This window comes from Mesoplodon mirus (genome assembly GCF_964341445.2).
Source record: "Mesoplodon mirus genome assembly, chromosome: 12".
Classification (NCBI taxonomy): Eukaryota; Metazoa; Chordata; class Mammalia; order Artiodactyla; family Ziphiidae; genus Mesoplodon; species Mesoplodon mirus.
This window is the reverse complement of record NC_138988.1, coordinates 63,804,351-63,817,428: the sequence shown is the minus strand read 5'-3', so window position 1 is coordinate 63,817,428 and position 13,078 is coordinate 63,804,351. Positions and strand designations below refer to the sequence as shown.

General features: G+C 40.2%; 1 protein-coding gene across 2 annotated transcripts in view; it reads right to left on the bottom strand.

Moving 5' to 3' along the window:
* The window catches only part of COL21A1 (collagen type XXI alpha 1 chain), a 179,095-nt gene that overhangs the window by 82,579 nt on the left and 83,438 nt on the right, over nt 1-13,078 (bottom strand). The window contains exon 10 of one of the 2 annotated variants that reach the window (XM_082637999.1): nt 9,425-9,487. In XM_082637999.1, the coding sequence (XP_082494125.1) occupies nt 9,425-9,487 (63 nt within the window). The remainder of the gene's footprint in view (nt 1-9,424; nt 9,488-13,078) is intronic. The other variant, XM_082638000.1, reaches the window with a different exon arrangement.

Genomic DNA, 13,078 nt, shown 5'->3' with positions numbered 1-13,078 from the left:
AATTGTAGGGTTGAAGAATACAGAATCAATTTACTTTCTTCCATGATTCAGAGTTCCGATGCTCTAGGAAAGATGTATAGCTTTGAAAAGGAAATTAAGAAAATAAAATCATCAAACGTGCAAGGGTCACAATTTCTTCTGAACCCAGTTCTAACCATACCATAAAATATTCTGCCAATCTAAATGTACAGATTTGTTTCAGTAGTGAGGATAGAGTCATTGGTTTCCTTTAAATATTCTAAACTTAAAAACGAGAATGAAATCTAGAGAAATCTCTCTGGATGTCACTCTCCTTTTTAAAATATAAGAAGGTGATTTAAATTTTATACTATTACATAATTTTCTTCAATGTTTCCCAGAGTTCCAACAGAGTCTCTTATTTACCCAGCCAGGGTAATTAGGTAACCAAAATTAAGTGTATACTTTTAATGTGCACTGTGGATTCCTCTAGGCACTGGCAGAGTTTATAACTCTACACAACTAAATTCTAAGAATATTCATAAATCTGTCTTTCTAGGTATATCTACTATAGAAACTAGTTTGTTTGTCACCTAACCCAACTATGAGTCAAGGAGTTTATAGGCTTTAACTGATTGCTCAAATTACTTGAGTAATAGATCACATGAATATCTGTAAAATTTCACCTGCGCTGAGATCTAAGAAAGATCTGTGATGTCATAAGGGTCAAAGGGTAGCAGTCAGGGGAAGCTTCCGGAAGACACAGGCTCAAAGGAACAGTCAAGGAAGCACAGTGCAGCAGAGGGAACCCTTCAACGTGTCCTGCGGTGTGACGGGATGAGACACATCCACGGAGAAGAAAGAAGAGAGAGAGCATGAAGAAGCAGCCTGCAAAACAGGACCAAAATGGGAGGACGGAGGCTATGCACACAGCATTGTGGGTCTGATGAAGGACTTTGATCTCTATCCAAGCCACTCAATCAGGGGCTCACACAGTCAGACTTGAGCTTTGCACATGAAAGGAAAACACTGCCTGCCTTTGACAAATAATCTCTGCAGATACGGTTCTGTTCTCAGATTCACAGATGCAATTAAACTTAGCTAAACTGCCTCATTCCCTGAGTGAGGTTACACTTAAAGTTATACTAAGCTTATTTCAAAAGGAGAATGCACAGCTTTTTAAGGTAACTGATACCTTCTTAGTAATTCTTATTTCCCACCCTAAATCTCTATAGTTATGCTTTACGTTCAAAGGACGATGACCAATAGCTAAACCTCATTCCCTCTCTTGCTGTCCTATCTTTTTTCATAGTACTTTCCACCATCTGATATTATTTACATATTTATTATTTTATAATTATGAATTTATTACCTCTCTCTCCCCAGTGGAATGTGATATTCAAAACAGCAAGATATTTTTTCTGTTTTCTTCACTGCTATATTCCCTTAGCCTAGAAGAACACCCACCAAATATCTAGTATGTGAGTGGATGAATAAAAGAATAAATAAATAAGCAAATATATAAATATTGAGTCCAAGCGGTCACCAGTACCTAGGGCTCTAAAAATAATAGTAGAAACAGCCCTGCATTCATATAGATTACAATCAAAAGAAGACACAATGTCGGCATGAATTGACCTTTAAAATCACAAGTGCTAGATGTGACACCAAACAATTCCTTGACTAATTTAATTAAATATACAGATAGCATTCATATACATGTAATGATTATGCACATATTATTATTATTGTATATACTACCTATATAAAGTATAATGTAATCTATTTGAGATGCATGACATAAACATGGAAAGATCCATGTATGAGATGATCCATGTATGAGATTTACATAAGGGGTGTGTTGAAGAAAAATGAAGTAGCTAATCCACTAAGCTTTGTCTAGGAAAACTTTATAGAAGAGATGAGTTTTAAATAACGTTTTATTAGAGAAAAGGAAGATAAACTGCCCAAGCAGTGGATACTTCATTTGACACAAATGGTCCACATTTTTTTTTTTTTTTTTTTGTGGTACACGGGCCTCTCACTGTTGCGGCCTCTCCTGTTGCAGAGCACAGGCTCCAGACGCGCAGGCTCAGCGGCCATGGCTCATGGGCCCAGCCACTCCGTGGCATGTGGGATCTCCCCGGACCGGGGCATGAACCCGTGTCTCGTGCATCGGCAGGCGGACTCTCAACCGCTGCCCCACCAGGGAAGCCCAATGGTCCACATTTTAATCTATCAGTGAGACGTTCAAAAGGTGTGGGGTGGGGGGTTGTTTAATGGCAGTGGGAGACAGGGAGACCATAAGCATTTTTGGTAAGGAACCAAGACTGAAGGGAAGTGAGTTCAGGTGGAAACTGTTCTCTCTAGAAGGATATTTCATATACTTCATAATGAGGCCGCTTCCTGTTATTCTTTTTTCCAAGCTACATCATAGCCATTTCTTTGGCCTGTATCCTAATGTATCCTGTTTTCCAGGTCCTTCATCTTCATGGCCCTTGGACCCCAAACCCCCACAGCTCTTAAAAGACTGAGTCCACAGTGGTACCATATTCAGTTCAGAGTCGGAAAAGAGGAAAGCATAAAAATCTTGTCTGCTGGGTCCTATTGTTCTATTACAAATTATCCACCCCCCGTCAAACTTACTCTGCAAGCCTAGTTCTCCTCACCTTCCTCCTTCTCTCTACCACCATTCTGGAGGATTTTAGAATTTGAGAAGAGCATCTTTGCTGGGATAACACCTGAAGCTCAGTAACTGCCCCCCCACCCCCCGCCGGCTGTCTTCTGAGTTTACTCTCTTCTTCTGAATGAATTCCAGATCCTACGTACTTCTAAAGTGTAATATCCCAAACCAAATCCAACACTCCAAAAGCAGGATTGTAGTCTTCCATAATACATACATCACATATTACTAATAAGACCAAAAATTGCATTAGCCTTTGAGGCCACACATTACATATGTTAATTCCTCTTTCGACAAGGTTAAATTTAAATACCGTCTCACAGGCAAGTATTCTGGTTGAATTTCAGTTTGTTAGAATGGCCATTCTCCAAGTTGACCAGAGCTTTCTGGATCGTCATGTCATCCCAAATGCCAAAATAAATTCCCAAAATGAAATCAAGAATCAAAAATTCTTGAAAATCATATTAAATCAATGAACAAAGAGTATTGAATGCTCAAAAGAAGAACACTGGAAGAAACAGCAAGAGAAAATATTTAATTGTGGGGAAATTTTACTTTTCTAAAAATTAAAACCAAATTTGTAAACCAAATAAAGAGAAGAACTATTGACAACATCTATAGCAAAGGATTCATTATCTTAATGTATAAGAAGTGCATTAATTGAGATGCAAAATACAAGAAAGGACAGTTCACAAAGAGAACTCCCTCTGAATGCCAGACTTCTATCCTCAATCACCCACTTACAATTTCTACTTGAACGTCTAACATAAAAATCTGATCTATCCAAAGGCAAACTCCTGACTCCCCTTCCCCGATTTTCTCTACCACATCTCATTGGAGTCACCCTTGACTGCTCTCTTGCAAACTCACATCTGATACATCAGTAAATCCTGGGGGCTCTAACTTCAAAATATCCCCAGAGTGTAGGCAATTCCCTTCCCCTCGCTCCTACCATCCTGACGCCAGTCGCCCTCATCTCATTCCTGGATTATTTCAAGAGCCTCCTGTCCTCATCTCCCTGTTTTTGCCCTCATCGCCCTAACATCTATTTTCAACTCAGAAGTCAGAGTCATTTCTTTTACAAATAAGTTATGTCACATCACAGCTTTATTCAAGACCCTCCCATGGCTCCTGGGTTCACTCCAATTGAAACCAAAGTCAAGTGGTCACAAGGGCCTGAAGGCTCTAGGAGGCCCCTCCTTCCTCCCACCTACCTTACACCTTCATCTCGAGTACCTGCCCCACCCCTCTATGTGCGGTGTGAGAAGCCCTGTAACTTTGAAATTCCCCACTTGTGCTGACTACCACTTCTACAAGGTTTAATCCCCCAGAGAAAGTGGGCCCCTTCTGGCATCTCTGGACCATCCGGGGCACTGCATCACTGAGGTTGACCTGTTGACCAATGCACTCTTGTCTATTGGAAGTAGTGTATGGTCAGGCTTCCTGGGTCAGTTCTTAAGGCCAATATGGAAAATCATCTCCAAAATGCTAAAGCTTGGTCTAGTCCACCTTTCTCTCTTAGCAAATATGACTTTAATGAAATCTTAGAAAATCAGCATTGGAGAGAACCTTCTTATTTTCCAGATGAAAAAACTGAGGCCCATAAAAACAAACCAACTTTCAAAAGCAAAGAAGGCAAAACAGCCCCAGATCTCTCCAACAACTAGCTGGGGCTTTGGGTTCAGGGAAGTACTTTCCTTCATGAAGAGTAATTAATGACGACAGAAAAGAGATGGAAATGAGCACCATAAAAATACAAACTTCTACAAAATCATAAAATAGTCCTATTATGTTTCCATAAATGGCCTTCTTTAAAAAAAAAATCAGTGCTATAGCAGTGCAGTGCCTTTCATAGCTGTACTGCTCTGAAGTACCTAACAGGATATATAAACATTTCCTCTGCCTCTGTTTTGATAATGATAAAATAGTAAAATAGTAATATGCTCAGACACTGTGATGAGAGAAGTTATTTAACTGATAGAGAAATTAGAAAGCAGTGGAAGGATTTGAAAATAGTTCTTTAATTTTGGTTGAAGGCATTTTCCTTATGAAAATTACTATTTCTCCAGAGTGGAATAATTTCCTATTTAAAGCTTCAGTTGACTTGGCTTGGTTATGTGAAAAAGATTCAAATTACTGATTGAGGGGGGTTGCACAGAGCCAAATCCAAACAAAGCAGAATTCCCTTAGAATTGTTCCATCCAAGTTTCCTTGGCCAGATGGCTTCAATCACCAGCCAGAGGCCCCACCCACACTGCCCCACTCCCGCTGCGCTGGCCCTGGACACACACTAATGACCCTCAGCTGTTCTGGCTCCCAGGCTCACTTTCTCTTCCTGCCTGGTCACCTAACCTCTTATCTCCAAAGACAAGGGAAAAAGGAGATATTTAAGAAAAAAGTCATCCCTTTAGGTAAACAGGATCAGGGTAGTGTGTCAGTTTCCCACTGCTGATGTAACAAATTACCCTAAACAGAGTGGCTTAACACAGCCCATACTTATGTTTCCAGAGGTCAGAAGTTCATAATGGGTCTTAGGGAGCTAAATTCTTGGTGTCACTGGGAGGTTGAATTCCTTCCAGAGGCTCCAGGGGAGAATCTGTCCCTTCCCTTTCCCAGCTTCTAGAAGCTGCCTGCATTCCTTGGTTCACAGCTGCTTCCTTCTGATTTCTGCTTCCATCACTCACTACATCTCCTTCTCTGACTGATACTCCTGCCTCCCTCTTATAAGAACCCTTGTGATGACACTGGGCCACTCAGATTAACCAAGAAAATGTCTTCATCTCAAAGTCCCTTTTGCCATGTAAGGTATCATACATATTCACAGGGCTTGGAGTTAGGATGTGGACATGATTCTGTCTACTACAGTAGATTTCTTCTTTCTCTAACATCAGATATTACCTAATAGCATCTAACATCTAATGTCAGATACTACAGAGCTATATCTATACATACACACACACAAAAACACAAATATACATGTACTGAATGAGATGAGCCAATAAGCCTACTATAGCTTAAATGAGAGTCACAGAGTATAATATCCATGATTATTGTATCAAGCTAATTATAACTAATTTCCAGTACTTCACTCATGGCAAAAAGGGCAAACTAGAGCTGATAGCCTGTGGAAGGCACTCACCTCTCAATATTGCCTAGGACTTTGCACCACTAGAAAGACAAAAGCCTAAATAATTTGGCAGTGCTGTCAGGGGAGCTCCGTGTCATCACAAAAGGCCAGCAGGTGACAAGTCGACATGTGAAGTGTCTCTGCTTTGGAGTTGAGACAGCACTGCAGCTGCCAGCAACAGAGAGAGCATGTCCCATGGAAGGGGTCTCCAGGCAGAGGGCTCATCTTCATAAAACCCATCCCCCTCAGTATGATCAGGGTAGAACTCCCCCAGGCCCTCGGGCAGTATCTTCAGCGGGATGAAGGGGTTGCAGTGAGGGAATTCACCAAGGTCACATGACACCTGCAGTTATCGCAAGAAAGGGATGGGTTATAAGAGAAACGACAAGGCAAGGGTTGGCACATAATGGGAGTTGAGGATAAAGGCAAAAGGGGGAGATGCTAGGTTTGGAATCTATTCATTTCATTCAACTCAAATAGAATCAGTCTGATGATAAACTTCTTATCCTTGCACCTAGCAATTTCTGTACTTTTTGGCTTGGCCCTCTAACTCCCATATGAAGCTTTAACTGCCTAGACTCTTAACCAGGCCACACTTTTCCTCTTGTGACTGGAACCAATGCCCTCTTACCTACCCAAGGATTTTCTTCCTGTAACTATCCCTTATCTCCAAAATCACCCAATTTTCCCCTTCTTCCTCATGTTCATCATCATAAAAACATGTTCTAACATCTCCTATTGTTTCAAAAACCCCTTTATCCCATATCCTCCCCATGCTACTGCTCCAGTTCTCTGTTCCCCATTACACCCCTCAGAAGTATCTATGTTCACTATTACCATTTTATCTCCCACTGTCTCTCTTGAACCCATTGTTTAAACCTGCTTTTCCCTGAAACCCCATTTATCAAGGTCCCTAATGACCTCTATCAAGCAAATCCAATGATCTAGACACAGAGCTCATTTTTATCAACCTCATGGCAGCAGTGACACAATGAATGGCTCCCTTCTTCAAATGTGTTCTGCACTTGGCTTCTGGGATTCCACACCCTTCCTGTGGTCCTCCTACTTCACTGACTATTCTTTCCCAATTTCCTCAGCTGGATCCTCCTCCTATTTTTCTCTGTAACAGAGCCCTAAGCTCAGCTCCCTGCCCCCTTCTCTTCTCCCGTTGTCTGTAGTTACTCCCTGAATGATCTCATTGGCTCTGGCAGGCTTAGATACATCCACATGTTACAGAGTCCTAACTGTGTGTTTTCATTCTCCAATACATTCCTGACTCAAGATTCCTGTTTCTAATATCCTAGGAGACACCTTCAGCAGGTCTACAAATGCATTCTCGATGTCTCCCCCAAAAACTTACATCTCTGCCACTGTCACCCAGCTCAGGAAATGGCACCACAATTCACCCAGCTGCCCAAGCTAAGATTCTCTGGGGCTTCCTTGGCACTTTCTCTCATGCCCTCACATCTAACTTGGCAGTGATTCTTCTCAGCTTCACATTAAAAAATACTCCAGACTGACCACTTCTTCCCTCTTCCAGCACATCGCCCTAATCCAGGCCACTCTTACTTCTCACTCAGAATGTTGAAATAACCTCCTGCATGGCCTCCTGTCCCCACTCTTGCCCCATGTGAATGAAAAATGCCACCTGCCATGTCAGTAAACAAAGGATATTGCAGCCATCAAGCCGTCACATTACAGCCACCCAGACTGTAATCCCTGAAGCAACTCAGGATGGAAACAGGATGCCCACCATCAAGCCCTCAGCCACTGCAGCCGCCCCCAATGATGTACCCTGAGGGGGACTCAGGATGAGAAAACACAGGACACTGGCCCCAGATAGCTGAGGTGCATATCAAAGGAATGATTTCAATGAGCCTGGACTCTTACATCTTCCCATACATAGAAAAGCACTAAATCCCTTAACTTGAGATGTCTGGTTTTCTTTAATGAACCGTAATCTTTTGATGTTTGGACTCCCTGACCTTTGTTGCAAAAACCCCTCTATATCCTGGCCCCTCCCTCACCTCTTCCGAGCAGTCCCTTAGAGCTCTCTGAGAGGCTGCCTTCCAGGCTTGAAGTCCTCAGAAAGTCCGCCGAATAAAACATAATTCTCAACTTTTAGGTTGTGCATTTTTTCAGTTGACACATATAATCTGCTGTTCACAGAATATTCATATTTATCTTTCTAAATAGTAAGTCAGACCACATCACTTCCTTTCTGCAGGCCCCCTTATGGATCCATCACACTTGGAGTGAATCCACTGAGTCGGCTCAACAGCACCACCCCCATCTCCTGGCAGCGCTTCAGCTCCAAGCTGGCCACCACTTTGTCACCCCTTCAGACTCCTTTCTTTGACACCTCTCTCAGAGAGGCTCACCTGTATATTTAACCCCTTTCTCATGCAACACGGGTGTGAAAGGTGCCAGCACACTGCCACTTTGAAAGTTGGCTGCATTTTTTGTATTAAATTTGTCAGCACACCTCTCTCAGGGACTGAACAAGCTCCCTCTATCCTGATGGTTGGGGTGTTGGTGGTTTAACATGAGGCCTGTGGTTCTTTCGTGCCTTGAAAATTATTGACACACAGTATAAACCTTCCCATGCTTCATGGAAAAAGTTAACATCTTGTGATAAAGTCTCCCAGGAGATACCTTTTTTTGGCGACAACTGTTTAACATTCAAAAGCTATTACCTCATGTTTATTTACTGTGATAAACATGCTGACTTACCAGTAAAAATCTGCCTAAGTTGCTTTAAAGTGGTTTTGCTTTGTTTCCTTAATTCATAAATATCCCTAAAATTCTCTTGAATCTTAGAGGATATTTGTGTAAGTCAGATTATAAGTATACTCCAGTGCATATATTCTGAGGAAAATAACATCACCTTTAGAAAGATTTTTAACTTGAAAACTTTAAGACATGAAGGGAAAAAAGTAAAAGGATTTCTGAGCCCGTATATTCATTGATATTGAGAACTCACTCGGCAATATTTTAATGTAGCAAAGATGTATGCAGTTGTGAAGATACCTAAAAGGAGACTAGAACACTAATTCTATTGACCAAGCTAGCCTAACGTGGCCCTCAGCTTGACTAAACTTTAGCTGCCTTCCTCCCAAGTCTACACCCCTGATCTCCCTTTTCCTACAGCATTTACTTTAGAAAACTGAAAATCAACCATAAATTCTTTATCTGCCCCTTTGAGATGTAAATCTTTTAAAAAGCTTCTTGCCAGTTTTACAACCCAGGTCTCTCTCCAGGACCTGAGAGCCATCTCATTGAAATGGAACCATTAAGGAAACAGCACCCCAACACCCATTAAGGAAACAGAGGAGATGACCCTAAATTGGACAGGTGCCAAGTAGCAAACACAGATGGCTTAACCTTGAGGAAGACCTTTGCCATGCTCAGGAATAACTCCACTTGCTCATCCCATTGATCAATCTCCCCTCAAAGTCCTCCAGTACTTTTCTCCCAGCTCACCCAGCCCTCAGGAGCCCTCCCTCCCCCTGTTTCAGCTGCGTGGAGTTGAGCCTCTCTCCCCTATTACAATAGTCTTGACTAAAGTCTTCCCTGCCTGTTTAATTTCGCCCAGTGCAATGTTACATTGACCCTATAATCCCAGTACTGGAGATGACTAAGCTTTCAGTACTCACAGGCTTACCATCTTGACCAGGTTGTCCAGGGTATCCAGGGTTCCCAGGCTGTCCAGGGTCACCCTAGAGAGGAAAACAAAGTTCTCAGTCCAACACAACCAACCACACTGATTCAGCCAGAGGCCATCAAGGTTCAAAGCCAATTCCATTATTTGCAGCTTTTTGTATATTGAAAAACAAGCAAACAAAAAATAAACAAACAAATATGGAAATCCCAAAATAGGGTTAGAAAAATGATATCATATCTACCTTAAAAATTAAAGGCATTTTATTATGTAAAACTTTCAGGGATTTAATTCTTTGAGCACAACAGGTATAACAAGGAAAGTACTTTTCGCTGATGTAAAACATCAGTATTTATAACAAGAGACATTTTTAGAATTCTGAACAAACTGTGCAATGTCAGAACAACTATGGTTTCAACGACAGTAATATTTCACTCAGAAATCTATAGATTTAATTCTATTCTAGATGTTACACTACAGATATCCATGACCTATGATATAATAATTCAATTGATAATTATTTTTTAATATGATATTGCTTTCAGGTGGAATCTAAAATATGACACCAATGAACTTATCTATGAAACAGGAACAGACTCACAGATATAGATATAGGACAGACTTGTGGTTGCCAAGGGGAAGGGGAGTGGGGGAGGGATGGATTGGGAGTTTGGAATTAGCAGATGCAAACTATTAGATATAGAATGGATAAATGACAAGGTCCTACTATATAGCACAGGGAACTATATTCAATATCCTGTGATAAACCATAATGGAAAAGATTATGAATAAGAATGTGTATATATATGTGTGAGTGTGTGTGTGTATATATATATATATATATATATATATGTTTCATTGAATCAGTTTGCTGTACAGCAGTAATTAACACAAAATTATAAATCAGCTATACTTCAATAAAAAACAAGAATAATTTCTACCTTAAAAAAAAGTATTTTTAAAAAAAACAGCCCATAGGCTATGTGATCTTCCATGTGGGACTCAAGTTTACAGCTGCACAACAGTTATTTCTTTCATTCCAGTCAGTGTGTCTCTGTCTATATTTATAATCTCATTTTAACATAATGATAAACTTCTAGATTTGAATATTTTCGTGAAAGTGAGGCCCAAGCCAAAGAACTCTGTACAACCCCCAGAGTCCCTGAGTACATTTCACACCTAAAAAAGGACCTTTGTCCTCACAAACCAGAGACCTTCAAGGAACATTATTCCATACAGCCTGGCAACGAGCCCAGGCCCAATGGTCAGTACTGACCAGTCAGATGGTCACCACCATGAAAAAAGGCAATGAAAGCAACATTTTTGGTGAAGTGAGGGTGTTTTATAATTTAATTCTAAGAAATACTTCAAAAAAATAATATGAGGGAATTCCCTGGTGGCCCAGTGGTTAGGATTCTGTGCTTTCACTGCCGAGGGTACAGGTTCAATCCCTGGTCGGGGAACTAAGATCCCACAAGCTGTGGGGTGTAGCAAAAATAATAATAATGGTAGTAGTAGTAATAATTATAATTATTATTATTATGGAGTCCATGAGGTCCACATGCAGTATCTCCCCTAAAATCATCACGTCTCGGTCGTCAGTATTGGTAAACTACTACAGACAGACAACTGATTTCAATTCAACAGTGCTTCATATCTACATCAAGAAATCATTCACACATACCACAGTGATTATACATTAACTAAACACCAGTGCTAAGTGTACTTGCACAGAGCCAAATATGCTGATCTGAAATTCTACTTCAGGCTACTGGCGAGGGACGTTTGTTCCTGAAACATAACAGGAAAAATGGAAAGAACTGTGTGAACTCTACCAAGGAACCAATGAAGAAAGGATGGGTTTTTCAAGGATGGGTTGCCCAAGAGGTTTAGCTTGTGGAAAGGCTGAGAAGAAGGGAAATGCCATTTTTAAAAGAGATCGAAAAAGAGTAGCTGTAAATCCAGGGAGAAAAATAACACAGGAACATGTAATTTCTTGCTGAAGAGGTACAATTTGTAATTCTAATCCAGTGTCAGCTGGACATTAAGGGAGCAGCATTCCTGTTCTCTAGGGTGTTAGATGTCTTTCTTCTTATTTTGAGAGGTTCCACACTAATCTCTGGCTTCCCTGCCATGTCTCTTTAACCATGTTCAGATTGGTCTCACTGCCTTTCAACAGATTCGATCTTTTTTTTATCTCCTGGGAAGACTCTTCCTTTTCCATTTGAGTTAATATAACAAAATTTCCAATCACTGCATCTTCCTTGTTACTGCATTTTCTCCTGATGTCTTTTTCTACTGAAATGCTACAGCAGCTCCCATATCACTGATCATTTATTCATAACAAGAGTTTTCTCAAAGTTTTCCCTTGATGGGTCTTCATTTATCATTTGGATTGAGACTCCTTGAAAACATGGTCAATATTTTCTCCTTTTTTGGACAATGCTGGGTACCAAGTAGAAGTTCAATAACTATTTGCTGACTATTTCCAATCAGATCCAATCTCCTGTTAATGACCTCTTTACTTGCAGAATATTAATTATCAGCAAAATCTAGGACATCAAAAGGATCTGAGAGGCTTTAACTTCTACAATGATGAGGCTGAAATAAAACTTTGGCATGAGAAGAAAAGGGATTTGTGTTTTTATGTTGCATAAAAGTACAAAATATACTTAACAATAATATTTTAAATGAATCAAAACTAAGTTACCAAGGGAAAAAAATCACCCACAAGATAAAACCAATGTGACTTCTTAAGGCACAGGTCAACAGCCCCAAGAGGGAAAATAATCTCTTTTGCAGGTTCTATTATTTCTAGTAGGTTTTACTGGTTATTTTGACTGTTGTCCTACTGGTTTATTTGCAAAAACTCGGGTAGGTTTGCCGTTGTTTCCATAAAATTGGAAGAATAAAGTAAAACCCGAACTGATTTTCGAAGAAAAGGCCAATTAGAATAAAAATTCAATTTTATTACTGTAATAAAATCTGACACCTAACCTTTACTGACTGTTTATTATATGCTAAGCACTGCTCTAAGAGATTTACATGTATTAAATTACTTAATCCTCACAATAACCCCACGAAGCAGGTAATTTTACTGTTCCCATTTTACATATAAGAAAACTGAGACCCAGGAAGGTTAGGTAACTTGCCCAAGGTCACAAAGCAGCAGAGAGATGGGAACTCAGCCAATTCAGCTCCAGACTCCATGCTCCTAAACACTGCTCTCTTTGCCCACATCAAAATGCATACACTGATCAGAACCCAACCCAGGGAGAGCTAGCAAATTTAACATGGAAAAAATTTTCCAAATACATCAAATTAGATATATGACCTATATTTATATAACTGTGACTAAATTCTCAATCTGCTTTCTTCTAATTTAGTTGAAACATTTGCAATTCTAAAAAATAAGTATTCAGCTGAAAAGCAATTCTTACTTATGATGAACTGATTTTGTGCCACAGGATTTCTGAGTTGCTGACAGGAATGGAAACATCATGGACTAAGTTGAAACATCCCTGCACATGGCCTTGCAAATGTGCAAATGTGAATAATTAAAGTGAGAAACAGTAATGCTTGCAAAAGTAAGCTAATATTTTAAGTTGCTCATCTAAAACAAATGTCTCCTAGGTCCAAATCCCATGTT